At 39.8% G+C, this 16,661-nt stretch overlaps 1 protein-coding gene across 1 annotated transcript in view; it reads right to left on the reverse strand.

The window, feature by feature from the left end:
• The window catches only part of TAFA4 (TAFA chemokine like family member 4), a 323,123-nt gene that overhangs the window by 28,917 nt on the left and 277,545 nt on the right, over positions 1–16,661 (reverse strand). The window contains exon 5 of the mRNA XM_053689353.1: positions 8,653–8,777. Coding sequence (XP_053545328.1) covers positions 8,653–8,777 — 125 coding nt within the window. The remainder of the gene's footprint in view (positions 1–8,652; positions 8,778–16,661) is intronic.

Consider the following 16,661-nt stretch of genomic DNA (forward strand, 5'->3'; position numbering starts at 1 on the left):
TAACCTACTTTTTGCTTGTACAACTGAATTACTGTGTCGCAAAATGATGTAGGTCTAAAAAGTGTGTCACCAACATAAAAAGTTTGGAAAGCTCTGATCTATGGAATGTAAAGGTTCAAACGGAACCCCTTGGAGAACTGAAAGAACTAAATTTAGACTCCAGGGAGGAGTCAAAGGTCTGTAAACAGGCTTGATCCTGACCAAAGCCTGAACAAAAGCTTGAACATCTGGCACAGCTGCCAGTCGTTTGTGTAACAAGACAGATAAAGCAGAAATCTGTCCCTTTAGAGAACTCGCTGATAATCCCTTATCCAAACCTTCTTGGAGAAAGGAAAGGATCCTAGGAATTTTGATATTACTCCATGAGAATCCCTTGGATTCACACCAACAGATATATCTTTTCCATATTTTATGGTAAATTTTTCTAGTTACAGGTTTTCTGGCTTGTACCAGAGTATCTATCACAGAATCCGAAAACCCACGCTTAGATAAAATCAAGCGTTCAATTTCCAAGCCGTCAGCTGGAGAGAGACTAGATTTGGATGTTCGAATGGACCCTGTACTAGAAGATCCTGTCTCAAAGGTAGCTTCCATGGTGGAGCCGATGACATATTCACCAGGTCTTCATACCAAGTCCTGCGTGGCCACGCAGGAGCTATCAAAATCACTGAGGCCCTCTACTGTTTGATCCTGGCTACCAGCCTGGGAATGAGAGGAAACGGTGGAAACACATAAGCTAGGTTGAAGGTCCAAGGCGCTACTAATGCATCCACTAGAGTCACCTTGGGATCCCTGGATCTGGACCCGTAGCAAGGAACCTTGAAGTTCTGACGAGACGCCATCAGATCCATGACTGGAATGCCCCATAATTGAGTCAACTGGGCAAATATCTCCGGGTGGAGTTCCCACTCCCCCGGATGGAATGTCTGACGACTCAGATAATCCGCCTCCCAGTTTTCCACTCCTGGGATGTGGATCGCAGATAGGTGGCAGGAGTGATCCTCCGCCCATTTTATGATCTTGGTCACTTCTCTCATCGCCAGGGAACTCCTTGTTCCCCCCTGATGGTTGATGTAAGCAACAGTCGTCATGTTGTCTGATTGAAATCTTATGAATCTGGCCTTTGCTAGTTGAGGCCAAGCCCTGAGAGTATTGAATATCGCTCTCAGTTCCAGAATGTTTATCGGGAGAAGAGACTCTTCCCGAGACCATAGACCCTGAGCTTTTAGGGAGTCCCAGACCGTGCCCCAGTCCACTAGACTGGCGTCGGTCGTGACGATGACCCACTCTGGTCTGCGGAAGCTCATTCCCTGGGACAGGTGATCCTGGGTTAGCCACCAACGGAGTGAGTCTCTGGTCTTCTGATCTACTTGAGTCACTGGAGACAAGTCTGTATAGTCCCCATTCCACTGTTTCAGCATGCACAGTTGTAATGGTCTTAGATGAATTCGCGCAAAAGGAACTATGTCCATTGCTGCAACCATCAACCCTACTACTTCCATGCACTGAGCTATGGAAGGTCGTGGAACAGAATGAAGAACTTGACAAGCATTTAGAAGTTTTGACTTTCTGACATCTGTCAGGAAAATCTTCATTTCTAAAGAATCTATTATTGTCCCCAAGAAAGGAACTCTTGTCGACGGAGACAGGGAACTTTTTTCTATGTTCACCTTCCACCCGTGAGATCTGAGAAAGGCCAGAACGATGTCTGTGTGAGCGTTTGCCTTTGAAAGAGACGACGCTTGTATCAGAATGTCGTCCAAGTAAGGTGCCACTGCAATGCCCCTTGGTCTTAGAACCGCTAGAAGGGACCCGAGTACCTTTGTGAAAATCCTTGGAGCAGTGGCTAGCCCGAATGTGAGAGCCACAAACTGTTAATGTTTGTCCAGAAAGGCGAACCTTAGGGACTGATGATGATCTTTGTGGATAGGAATATGTAGATACGCATCCTTTAGATCCACGGTAGTCATAAATTGACCCTCCTGGATTGTAGGTACAATCGTTTGAATAGTTTCCATTTTGAACGATGGCACTCTTTAAATCCAGAATTGGTCTGAAAGTTCCCTCTTTTTTGGGAACTACAAACAGATTTGAGTAAAACCCCATTCCTTGTTCCACAGTTGGAACTGGGTGTATCACTCCCATTTTTAACAGGTCTTCTACACAATGTAAGAATGCCTGTCTCTTTATTTGGTTTGAAGATAAGTGAGACATGTGGAACCTTCCCCTTGGGGGTAGTTCCTTGATTTCCAGAAGATAACCCTGAGAAACTATTTCTAGTGCCCAGGGATCCTGAACATCTCTTGCCCAAGCCTGAGCAAAGAGAGAGAGTCTGCCCCCTACTAGATCCGGTCCTGGATCGGGGGCTACTCCTTCATGCTGTTTTGGTAGCAGCAGCAGGCTTCTTGGCCTGCTTACCATTGTTCCAGCCTTGCATGGGTTTCCAAGCTGGTTTGGTTTGTGAAACATTACCCTCTTGTCTAGAGGCTGAGAGTTGGAGGCCGGTCCGTTCCTGAAATTGCGAAAGGAACGAAAATTAGACTTATTCTTGGCCTTGAAAGGCCTATCTTGTGGGAGGGCGTGGCCCTTACCCCCAGTGATGTCTGAGATAATCTCTTTCAATTCTGGCCCAAAAAGGGTTTTACCCTTGAAAGGGATATTAAGCAATTGTGTCTTGGAAGATACATCCGCTGACCAAGACTTTAGCCAGAGCGCTCTGCGCGCCACAATTGCAAACCCTGAATTTTTCGCTGCTAATCTAGCTAACTGCAAAGCGGCATCTAAAATAAAGGAATTAGCTAACTTAAGTGCGTGAATTCTGTCCATAACCTCCTCATACGGAGTCTCTCTACTGAGCGACTTTTCTAGTTCCTCGAACCAGAACCACGCTGCTGTAGTGACAGGAATAATGCACGAAATAGGTTGCAGGAGGTAACCTTGCTGTACAAAAATCTTTTTAAGCAAACCCTCCAATTTTTTATCCATAGGATCTTTGAAAGCACAATTATCCTCGATAGGAATAGTAGTGCGCTTGGCTAGTGTAGAAACTGCCCCCTCGACCTTAGGGACTGTCTGCCATAAGTCCTTTCTGGGGTCGACCATAGGAAATAATTTTTTAAATATAGGAGGGGGAACAAAAGGTATGCCGGGCTTCTCCCACTCCTTATTCACTATGTCCGCCACCCGCTTGGGTATAGGAAAAGCGTCGGGGTGCACCGGGACCTCTAGGAACTTGTCCATCTTACACAATTTTTCTGGAATGACCAGGTTGTCACAATCATCCAGAGTAGATAGCACCTCTTTAAGCAGTGCGCGGAGATGTTCTAATTTAAATTTAAATGTCACAACATCAGGTTCTGCCTGTTGAGAAATTTTACCTGAATCAGAAATTTCCCCATCTGACAAAACCTCCCTCATGGCCACATCAGATTGGTGTGAGGGTATGACAGAGCAATTATCGTCAGCGCCCTCCTGCTCTACAGTGTTTAAAACAGAGCAATCGCGCTTTCTCTGAAATGCAGGCATTTTGGATAAAATATTTGCTATGGAGTTATCCATTACTGCCGTCAATTGTTGCATAGTAACAAGCATTGGCGTGCTAGAAGTACTAGGGGTCTCCTGCGTGGGCAAAACTGGTGTAGACACAGAAGGAGATGATGTAGAACTATGTCTACTCCCTTCATCTGATGAATCATCTTGGGCAACTTTACTATCTGTGGCAGTACTGTCCTTACTTTGCTTGGACGCTATGGCACAATTATCACACAATTTTGAAGGGGGAGACACATTGGCTTCCATACATACAGAACATAGTTTATCTGAAGGCACAGACATGTTAAACAGGCTTAAACTTGTCAATAAAATTTAAAAACCGTTTTAAAACAAAACCGTTACTGTCTCTTTAAATTTTAAACAGGGCACACTTTTTTACTGAATATGTGAAAAACTATGAAGGAATTGTTCAAATTTAACCAAATTTTCAACAGAGTGTCTTAAAGCATTCAAAGCATTGCACCCCAAATTTCAGATCTTTAACCCTTAAAATGACGAAACCGGAGCCGGTTACAGTTTTAACCCCTCTACAGTCCCAGCTACAGCCTTTGCTGCGACTTTACCAAACCCAGGGGGGTATACGATACCAAATGAAGCCTTCTAGGAGCCTTTTCAACAACTTCCAGACCCACACACATGCAGCTGCATGTCCTGCTCTCAAAAGTAACTGCGCATTAATGGCGCGAAAATGAGGCTCTGCCTACTACAGAAAAGGCCCTTCCTGACTGGGAAGGTGTCTAAACCAGTGCCTGACGTGAAAAAAACGTTCCCCAATTTTATAAAGTGTGAATTTCAACATTAAGCTGTATAAAATGCCCAAATAAAGCAATCGATCTAGCCCATAAGAGTGTCTACCAGTTTTATAGCCCATATTAAGCCCTTTATTCTGTTTGAGACTAAGAAAATGGCTTACCGGTTCCCCTGAGGGGAAATGACAGCCTTCCAGCATTACACAGTCTTGTTAGAAATATGGCTAGTCATACCTTAAGCAGAAAAGTCTGCCAACTGTTCCCCCCAACTGAAGTTATCTCCTCTCAACAGTCCTGTGTGGGAACAGAAACCGATTTTAGTTACTGCTGCTAAAATCATACTCCTCTCACAAACAGAACTCTTCATCTTTTTCTGTTTCAGAGTAAATAGTACATACCAGCACTATTTTAAAATAACAAACTCTTGATAGTAGAATAAAAAACTACAACTAAACACCACATACTCTTCACCATCTCCGTGGAGATGCTGCCTGTACAACGGCAAAGAGAATGACTGGGGTGGGCGGAGCCTAGGAGGGACTATATGGACAGCTTTTGCTGTACTCTTTGCCATTTCCTGTTGGGGAAGAGATATTCCCACAAGTTATGGATGACGCCGTGGACCGGACACACCAATGTTGGAGAAATTAGCATATGAGCCTACCTATGTTTAGTTTAAACTAAGAATACCAAGAGAAAAAAGAAAATTTGATGATACAAGTAAATTGGAAAGTTGATTAAAATTCCTATCTGAATAATGAAAGTTTAATTTATACTAGACTGTCCCTTTAAGACAAATGTACAAGGGGATAACAGCGCTAACAAATCCTTATATCTATTAGTAAGTGTGGAATAGTAAAATGAGTCAATTGATATGTTAGATATTTCAATACAAAATAGAAATTAGATGTAAAAAAAACAATTTTCTAATTAGTATATATATATATATATATGTATATATCTATACCTACTGTATATATAATCATCTATAGGTATAGATATATATTTATTTATATTTTTTACCAAAAATCCATCATATATATATATATATGTGTGTATTTAAGAATAAAAAGAACAAATTCTTCTATATGAAGAACATTGGAATGTGAAATATTAATATTTCATGTCGGGTTAGCGCATTTGAGAGAAAATGTGATCGGGATTGCATGCAAGTAAGGGTGTTTTCCACTTTTCATGCTCTATTGAAATTTATGAGGAAAAACGTTATCGTGGGCGCAATTTTCCTAACTTTGGCTTTTTGCGCATATTGGGTTAGCGTGCGACCGAAAACTCTAATTTTTAGTACCTGGTGCGCACAAAAAGCTAAAGTAAAGTGCAGTTAACACACAAGCAGAAGTGATAAATAGAGCTCCACTTGTAATTTAGCCTTTAGTAGGGCGGTTTCGTTGTGCACTTCCAGATCTTAGTGTGTTGCACTTTCACAAGAAGAAAAGAGGGGATAGCCAAGAGAGGCCGCCGCCTTCTGCATTCAACAGCTAACAAAACCGCTGAATACACAACCCTACTAGTTAGGGTCAGATATATTATAGGGTTATGCAACTTCCAAGCTTATACCCACAGCAATATCTTTGAAAATCCCCCTACAACTTCCAAGCTCACACCGACAACAATATCTTTGAAAATCTCCCTGCAACTTCCAAGGTAAATCAGAATGATATCTCCAATCAAGACATTGAGTGTTTTTGGTTTTTTTCCTTATATCTGTTGGGCTAATATGGAATTGGTTTTAACCTTTATTATTGTACATTCTAATCTTCCCTCTCCAGCTCTACTCTTTTCTAAGACACACCTCTCCCTATTCCTTCACTTTATCAACAGGAAGTTCTACCTTACCACTCTCTTTGTTACAGCTCACACCTACAGCAATATCTTTTAAAATCTGCATGCACTAGCCCTCCAAGCCTCCCTCCACCTCCCATCCTGGTGTTTACCTTTAATATATAAACACCTCCTAACAGCAATTAGGTGCAGCTGTCACTAACGAACCAGGTTAGAGACAATAATTCACACTCACAGCCTCTGTACTGACACTTTACCATATTCTGTTACATTCTCCCAACCCTCATTTGCACGCCACACACTTCACCCACTCTCAGTTTACCCTGCCTTATATCAGACTTATTTCCCTTAACTTTCGTGTCCATTCCCTCTCCCTTAGATTGTAAGCTTGAGAGCCTTTCTACCTGCAGGACACTTTGTATTTAAAGGGACATTATACACTCATTTTTTCTTTGCATAAATGTTTTGTAGATTATCTATTTATATAGCCCATAAAGTTTTTTTTTTTTTTTAAATGTATAGTTTTGCTTATTTTTAAATAACATTGGTCTGATTTTCAGACTCCTAACCAAGCCCCAAAGTTTTATGTGAATACTGTCAGCTACCTTCTCCAGCTTGCTCCTGTTTGTGTAAAGGGTCTTTTCATATGCAAAAGAAGGGGGAGGGGGAGTGTCTTATTTCCCACTTGCAGTGGGCTTTCCAGCTACCTTTTCAACAGAGCTAAACTAAGAGGTTCTAAGTAAGTTTTTAAACATTTTTATACTGGATTTTTATATCAGTATCTTTGCATCTTATTCTTTACAGTAGTGTCTATTACATGCAGTTATATGAAAATGAGTGTATACTGTATATTTATATCAGTATCTGTACAAGTTATGTATAGTAGTGTCTATTACATGCAGTTATATGACAATTAGTGTATACTGTATATTTATATCAGTATCTGTACATATTCTGTATAGTAGTGTCTATTACATGCAGTTATATGACAATTAGTGTATACTGTATATTTATATCAGTATCTGTACATATTCTGTATAGTAGTGTCTATTACATGCAGTTATATGACAATTAGTGTATACTGTATATTTATATCAGTATCTGTACATATTCTGTATAGTAGTGTCTATTACATGCAGTTATATGACAATTAGTGTATACTGTATATTTATATCAGTATCTGTACATATTCTGTATAGTAGTGTCTATTACATGCAGTTATATGACAATTAGTGTATACTGTATATTTATAACAGTATCTGTACATATTCTGTATAGTAGTGTCTATTATTACATGCAGTTATATGACAATTAGTGTATACTGTATATTTATATCAGTATCTGTACATATTCTGTATAGTAGTGTCTATTACATGCAGTTATATGACAATTAGTTATACTGTATATTTATATCAGTATCTGTACATATTCTGTATAGTAGTGTCTATTACATGCAGTTATATGACAATTAGTGTATACTGTATATTTATAACAGTATCTGTACTTATTCTGTATAGTAGTGTCTATTACATGCAGTTATATGACAATTAGTGTATAATGTATATTTATATCAGTATCTGTACATATTCTGTATAGTAGTGTCTATTACATGCAGTTATATGACAATTAGTGTATACTGTATATTTATATCAGTATCTGTACATATTCTGTATAGTAGTGTCTATTACATACAGTTATGTGACAATTAGTGTATACTGTATATTTATATCAGTATCTGTACATATTCTGTATAGTAGTGTCTATTACATGCAGGTATATGACAATTAGTGTATACTGTATATTTATATCAGTATCTGTACATATTCTGTATAGTAGTGTCTATTACATGCAGTTATATGACAATTAGTGTATACTGTATATTTATAACAGTATCTGTACATATTCTGTATAGTAGTGTCTATTACATGCAGTTATATGAAAATGAGTGTATACTGTCCCTTTAAAGTGAACTACTACTGATTGTGCTCAGGGGCAGGGCATTCATCTCCTTTTGTAAAACTCAATTATTGCACCTACAACTGTAATGTACCCCAATACTGTACTTGTTTGTTTGTGTATGTAATACATCCTTGTAATGCTTTACTATTACTTGTATAGCGCTGCATAATCTGCTGGCGCTTTATAAATACCTGATAATAATAATAATTATAATAATGCTTGTAAAGCCACATGCGTCCTTCTACTGATCACAATTGGAAAACAATTATCAAACATATAAATTACAGGAAAAGGGACAAAAAATAGTAAAATTATCTTGTAGAGTTGTTTTCTACACAAAATTAAACATACAGGGACTTGCTAGCGGCCGCCTGGCTGCGAATCTGCAGGGGGAGGCATTGCGCAATCAATTCACCATAACTGCTTGTTCAATGTTAAATGCCGACAGCATATGCTGTCGCCATTCAGCGATGTCTGTCGTACATGATACGCTACAGCGTATCATGATAAATCGGCCCCTTTATTTGTGATTAATAGAGCTGTCTATGTTTGTGAATATAATCCACGATTACACATCAGTTGCCATACTTGCCTTTGTAGTTCTGATTTTATTTCCGCTGCTGCATGACCAGCCAGAAAGATCTGGTAAAACTTTGCATTCTTCGCCTTCCATGCAAGGATTCATTTGACACCACCATTTTTGGATGACAATTGACGCTAGAAAAGAAAAGAACATGATTAAGTATCTCAAACCTCTGATTTGCAGGGTGTGAACTTATGAGAAAAAAAGTGAATATCTTGTACAAAAGAGGAATGTAAAACCACTGTAATTACGAAGTTATTTAAACATCAGCAATCGCTCTTGCGAGAGCGAGAGCAGCCAGGCATCTCCCTCACTCAGTGGAAAATTACAAGACATATCAGATTGTTACACAAAATAATTACTAGTTTAAAGAAACAAAAACATGTATAAAATGAATGGCTTACTACAAGCATGTCTGACATACTGTAATTTTAATAATCTCCCAAACTAAACAGAAATCAGTTTTCTCTTTATAAATACAGAACAATCCTACGCTGAAATAATACATGCGGTTAGAGTTGTTTTTTGTAATTTTTTACAAAGTATTTACAGAAAAAAAGAACAATGCGTTTTACAAATATAACAAATAGAAAATTACAGTGCAAGAGCAGTGTGTGTAATGTAATGCATACTTTTCTAAAGAAAGGAAACATAATAGAAAATGCATCAATTGTATATACAGATTTTCAAAATCTGATTTACTAGAGAAAGAGAGAGAGAGAGAGAAAGAGAGAAAGAGAGAGAGAGCGAGATAGAGAGAGCGAGAGAAAGAAATAGAGAGAGATAAAGAGAGAGAAAGAGAGCAAGAGAGAGAAAGAGAAAAACAGAGAAAGAAAGAGAGAGAACGAAAGAGAGAGAGAGAGAGAGAGAGAGAGAGAGAGAGAGAGAGAGAAAGAGAGAGAGAGAGAGAAAGAGAACGAAAGGAAAGAAAGAGACATTTTAAAGCTGAACTGTGTGATCTTTTAATTTACCCCACAATGGCTGAAAGGGACATTCAAGTCAAAATAAACTTTCATGATTCAGATAGAGCATGCAGTTTTAAGGCACTTTCCAATTTTACACTTTTTGGGACACAAGATCCTACTGAGCATCTGCACAAGCTCAAAGGGTATATGTGTACTAGTCTGTGATTGGCTGCTGTCTGTCACATGATAAAGGGGGCCGGAAAATAGAAAAAAAAATTATCAGAAAAAAAATCTACTGCTTATTTGAAATTCAGAGTTGTCTATTAATTACGCACTTCTTAATTATGCAATTTTACTGCATTGAGAGGTCCTTGAAACACATTGTCACATGACAAAGCTCTGACCTGGCAATATGCAACACAGTAATTGCTTGTGCAGTGCAGGAGCACAGTTCTATCTGTCCCTAATTTACCATGGCAAAGGACATAATATAAATATAATCAATCAAGATACATTTCAAGGGTAGAGCAAAACAGTGCCAATTTGCTAACAAAATTATTGCTGTAACCACTTTACAATATTTATTTTGAGTGTGATCTGTTTGTAATCCAGGGCTTAATTGCTGACAGATTATGCACATCTATAAAAAATGATTTTAATATATTTTACTAAATATTGGGAATCAGCAGGAGAACTCTGGTCTTGGGAAAACAAACCATCCAACGCTGACCAAACACAAAACCCTTTTCTTGATGCATATACCCCATTACTAACAGTAATTATTTTAGCTTAGTTCCCTTTACTTGTGTCTATAACAGAAACAGCTTGCTTTGTGAATTCTTAAACACTGCAAATTAGATAAGTGTTTTCTTATCATTACAGTAAATAATATATGCCTCAATTATTTCATTGGCTTAAACAACATACAGAATAAAGCAAATGCCTTTGAAACCTAAACCAACAACATTTTAAGAACAAACAGCAGCTGGTTCCAGAATTAGTAATGTCATTAGCAGTGGGAAGGCTTTTCAATCTGAATTCTCCTATTGTGTAGATTTGATTATAATTCTTATAGTATTGTACATTAAAATGAGTAAAAAGTTACAGGTCTCTGCAATTTACATAACAATAGGATACTTAAGACCGACTGATACCAATAAAAGATGATTTATTAAAGGGACAGTCTATTAGAAAATGTTTATTGCTTAAAAAGATAGATAATCCCTTTATTACCCCTTCCACGGTTTTGCATAACCAACACGATTATATTAATGTACTTTTTACCTCTGTAATTACCTTATATCTAAGCCTCTGCAGACTGCCCACTTGTTTAAGTTCTTTTGAAAGACTTGCATTTCAGCCAATCAGTGCTGAATCATAAATAACTCCCCATGAATGAGCAAAATGTTATCTATATGGCACATCTGAACTAGCGCTGTCTAGCTGTGAAGAACTGTCAAAATACACTGAGATAAGAGGCGGCCTTCAAGGGCTTAAAAATTAGCATATGAGCATACCTAGGTTTAGCTTTCACCAAAGAATGCCAAGAGAACAAAGCAAATATAATGATAAAAGTAAATTGGAAAGTTGTTTAAAATTGCATGCCCTATCTGAATTATGAACATTTAATTTTGACTAGACTGTATTTTTAATGCAAACAAAATATGTTATTTAGATATGGGTATTTTTTTTTTTTAATAGTTTTTTTTATTGAGGGTAAACATACACAAGACTGTCAGGTTGCTCATTTGAAACACAAAATATGTATGGCAAGAAACATTGCTTGTTACAATGAACAAAATGTGTCAAGTTGTAAAGAAAAAAAAAACAATCAGAAAATAAAATATTTGGGGAGCAAACCTCCACACTTCCCTCAGCATAGGCCACTTTTGGACCCTAATTAATCTCTCTAAGCTGAAGATTTTAAAGAAAGACAGGGTACTTTTGGACCTGTGACATTCGGTCACACCTCCTATGACTGCCAGGGCCACGGGTGGGTTCAGGAAACTCAAAGTCCAAAGGAGGGCAATTGAACTAAAACGATTTTTATAAGACTGTGTTGGATAAACTATAAGGCCTCTTTTGGACCTTTGGAATAATATGTCAAACTAATAAATAATGCTATTTAAAGACTGCAGCATACAAGTCTATGAAACAATTAGAAGACTATAATGTTAGGTGTAGCGTGTCATACTCAAAGACTGTTTGACATATTTCTATACTAAATGGAACATTTATAGGGTTTCAAAGAGCTATTAAGCTAAAACAAACTTGTTCACAAATAACGTTAAGGGAGAGGATTCTATGGTGAAGATATACTTAGGATGATAGGACCACTCATGGAACCTAGAGTTCTAAGTGCATCTAAAAACATAGGTAAATAATTAGAGCTTGACTGCTGCTGAATAGAATAAATAGTATATCAAATTGAAAAAAAAAACAGAACAGACCATAGTAGTGATCAGTTTTGTATATATGTCTATCAGAAAATTTGCTTAAATGCGTAACAAGCTTGTTCCCTGGTCTAGCGAATGGCACACAGCAAATATATCAAAAACAATTAGTCCCTAGGCCTCAATATGTGTACAGAAGCAAAAATAAATAATTAGAACCTCTAAATACCTGCTGTTATATAAAATAACATGGATAAGATATATGTTAAAAAGTATGAGACTATAAAACTCTTCATAGGTGAATAGCAGGTAAAGGAATTATAGCTCAGAAAGTTGGGTAAACTATAAGGCCGCTTTTGGGCCGTTGTGATAATAAATATATAGTATGAGCTGATAGCTATTACAAATGTCACAGGACAAACCATTCCAAACACTTGCCTAGATTACGAGTGGTGCGCTAACTGTAGCGCAAGTGCGATATCATTTTTGTTAGGCTCCCTAGAGCGTCTTCAGCCTCTCTAACCTCACCAGTCCATATGTTATTAAATACTATTAAAATAACATAAGGATTGTTGAGCTAGAGAGGCTGAAGATGCTCTAGGGAGCCTAAAAAAAACGATATTGCACTTGCGCTACAGTTAGCACACCACTCGTAATCTAGGCGACTGTTGGCATTATTAACATTTGGATAACAAACCCATGAACTAACCTCTGTTACACTCTCATCTACACTATAGGCCGCTTTTGGACCTCGGTTATCTGTTCTAATCAGAGTGTTTTTGAGTAGCACAGGCCTCTGTTAGAGCTGAAATGTACACTGCATGTAAATCTTATATGAGTCAGGATCTCAAATATAGTTCTCTGTCAGCTGTAAATGATGTGTAGATACTGCATAGGCAACACCCGAATATCATATAGTGACCGAAGAATTACTAAAATTAAGTTGGAGATTTACGGCATCTGCTAACTTACCCCAGGGGTTTGTGTTAAGCTAGCAAATAGGGATCTGGATAAGTAGTAAATATCAAGATAAATACAATCCCCAACAATGGTGGAAAGGTACAGACATTTCTCATATCAATAGGCATGTTGATTTACAAGCAAAATATGGAAAAACTATAGTTCTCAAAATATCCATGCACTCCAGCTAAGCATCTTAACTTGTGTGGTACACAAAAACAAGGGTGTTTACATGGCATATGTTACACAAAGAAGTATATGCATTATTAACTAGTAATTTGTCTTCACAGTTTAAGTCTTATAAGTCCCAAAGTGGTTGGATCAGGCTATAAGGCCTGCATTAAAAATTGTGAAGCTAAGGTACTCAAAGTCAAGTCACACCATTGTGGACAGTATTACCCTATACCAGTTCTGCAGCAACAAATCAGCCACATGCCAAGCTGAGTCCAAGGAATCTCCCTGCTGGTGTGTGCATTCTGACGCCATTGCTCACTTCTCAGGGTCTGTAATGGTTCTGTCAAAGTATGCCGCTCTCTCTGCAAATGTCTCTCCATGTCTGCCTTCACTGTAAAAACAGTCCTGGCCAGTAGAAAGTCCCCCATGGGCATCACAATGGGTTGTATGTGTGCCTGCAGGTCATTAAACAATATCGGACCGAGGTCTCTGCAAAGGTCTCCAGAGCTGCTTTTCCCTTCCAGAGTGTCAGCAGCCAGCATGGGCACCCTAGACACCAAGAGCTTCTTCTCACACTGTAGGTCTGATCCCATGGAGCTTTGAACATTCTTGAATCTGTCTTGGGGAGTTGCGGTAGACTTAGGTAGGGGTGGCTCACATAGGACCAATTTCTGGTCTGCGGGGTCAGAGCAACAGTTTTCCTCTGTGAGAGACCCAAGCTGGTCAGAACGTTGCTGCGACTTACCCAGGGAAGCACCAGTCGGTATATCTACTGCTACAACCATAGACCAATTGCGCAGTAGGATGTCATCAATTCTGCTACAGATCTTGCGCTCAAACTTTGCAAAAAGGGTCTGCATCTCTAAGTAGGAAATCAGCATTCTGCTTTTTATAATAGCTTAAATTGAAAAATTCAGTAGGACAGGAGAATTTACTGTGTTCTCCAAATAACCGGTGGCCTGGGGGGGTCAGTCAGGGGGGCCCGCCGCACCGCTTAAAAATTATTAATTTAATTAAATTTTTTTTATAATTTTTTTTTATGACTTTTTTTAAAAATGTTTGCCGCCATTTTTTTATTTTTGCGCCGGCGCAAAATTTAGCCCAGGAGTGTGAGGGGAGGAAGGGCGGAGCACGGCACCGGAGGCTGTCATGGTTGAGGGAGCGGGAGGCAGCAGACAGACAGTCACAGTCAAGGGGAGTCGCAGGCAGCAGCGCAGGAGTCAGTCAACGACGAGCGTGGTGAGTCACTCACTGTGTCAACAGTGGCTGCCCTTGGAGTGTGTCAGTGTGACGTGACCAGGACGGAGGAGGATAGTTAGAGTGTTGAAGACAGTACTAGTTCACTGACTACATCTGACCTCCTGGCCACTTGACTTGGCCAGCCCCTGACTACTCTACTCGTCTTCTCTGCTGCTCTGCGTGACCGTTGCACACAGAGCAGCAGAGGCGACGAGTAGAGAGTAGTCAGGGGCTGACTTTAAGCTGTGTCCCATGCATTTCTCCCTTTGCAATGCAAAATATATATATATATTGATTCCACTTTACTCAGTGTGTGTCATAACATAGATTAAGCAAAATGTGAGTGTTTTTATTTTACCAACAAATTCAACTGCCAAAATGTGTTGTCATGTCAAAAATTTGCTGGGGGCATCATTTTATTGCAGTGGGGATGGGGCATCATTTTATTGCAGGGGGACTGGGCATCATTTTATTGCTGGGGGAATCATTTATTGCAGGGGGGCTGGGGGCATCATCTTATTGCAGGGGTGCTGGGCATCATTTTATTGCAATGGGGCTGGGGCATTATTTTATTGCAGGGGTACTGGGGGCTTCATTTTATTGCTGGGTGCATCATTTATTGCAGGGGTGCTGGGGGCATCATTTTATTGCAGGGGATCTGGGGCATCATTTTTTGCAGGGGGGCTGGGGGCATCATTTTATTGCAGGTGGACTGGGTATTATTTTATTGCTAGGGGCATCATTTATTGCAGTGGGGATGGGGCATCATTTTATTGCAGGGGGACTGGGCATCATTTTATTGCTGGGGGCATCATTGCAGTGGGGCCGGGGGAATCATTTATTGCAGGGGGGCTGGGCATAATTTTATTGCAGGGGGCATCATTTATTGCAGTGGGGATGAGGGCATCATTTTATTGCAGGGGGGCTGGGGGCTTCATTTTATTGCTGGGTGCATCATTTATTGCAGGGGCTGGGGGCATAATTTTATTGCTGGGGCATCATTTTATTGCTGAGACATCATTTTATTGCTGGGGCATAATTTTATTGCAGGGGGGCTGGGGGCTTCATTTTATTGCAGGGGGGCTGGGGGCTTCATTTTATTGCTGGGGGCACCATTTATTTTATGTATTTATTGTGTGTGGGCTGTGTGTGTGTGTGTGTGTGTGTGTGTGGGCAGTGTGTGTGTGTGTGTGTGTGGGCTGTGTACTCCTGTGTATGTGTCTGAGTGTGTGGATGTATGTGTATATAAATATCTCTCTGTGTATTATATATGTGTGTCTGTGTGGTACAGTGCATTGCCCCATTTCTTTTAATTATTTTTTGTTCTGGATAGAGGACCCGGGCTGTCAATCTGCCTAGGGACCTGCACTTGCTGAGGCGGCCCTGACATCTCTGTAATGTTCTTGTTATCATAAGAAAACACATAAAAATAAGGCCCAGTTCGGGGCGTATCTAGGCCGTCAACATGAGCAGTTATGAATCTCAGCAGCTCCGTATATGATCTCAAATATATGCCTAATATTTCTCAGCTGATGCTTTGCACATTACTACAATTGGAGGTATAAGTTAAGAAGTAGCTCTGGAACTAGCAGATACCTTTCTCCACCTTAACTAGGACCTCGGAAGATCAGCAAAGAATATGACAGTGGATGATGGCCTATACCAGACTATCGATACCCCCCCCCCCCGGTCTGATCTCAGGCCGGGTAAAAGCAGCTCTTGTCTGCTAAGGAACATCACGCTCTACAATTACAATTACATTCTTATCGCTAACACCACGCTTCCTAAAGAGGCTCAGAGATTTGCCGTATAGTGTGATCTAACATGGAGGCAGATATCACATTTTTATTGCATCAGATATCTTGCAAGGTGGAGGCTCAATTTTCATCTATCACGGAGAGCCTGAGAGAGGGGAAGGATACCCTTGAGGAGGAATATGTGACGCATAGTCTAACAGTGACTCTAACAAAGGAACAAGTCCTACCAGAGGAAGAAAAAAATGAAGATGGTGTTAAGCCCCAGAATAAGATCGCTAGATCAGTCGCAATGCCAGAGGATGGTGAAGGTACACAGCAACGTAGCGTCTACCCAGAAAGTACACGGGACTCTGACTCTAGTAATGACATTCCTGTTTGAGATCAATATAGCCAGCTCCCTCTGCCGATGTGGCCGGTCGGCGGGGGAATGAAAGTTGGCAAGAAATTACGGTTTGTGAAGACATTGTCTTCAGGATATTTAAGATGCCTACTTAGGCACCACATAACTCTGGAGTCATGGTATCTCAGTGGGGATCTGGGAGCTACGGAATTTAAGGTCTATGAACGGCAGTATGCGCTTCAATGGAGGG

The sequence above is a fragment of the Bombina bombina genome, chromosome 7 (assembly GCF_027579735.1).
Source record: "Bombina bombina isolate aBomBom1 chromosome 7, aBomBom1.pri, whole genome shotgun sequence".
NCBI classification, from domain to species: domain Eukaryota; kingdom Metazoa; phylum Chordata; class Amphibia; order Anura; family Bombinatoridae; genus Bombina; species Bombina bombina.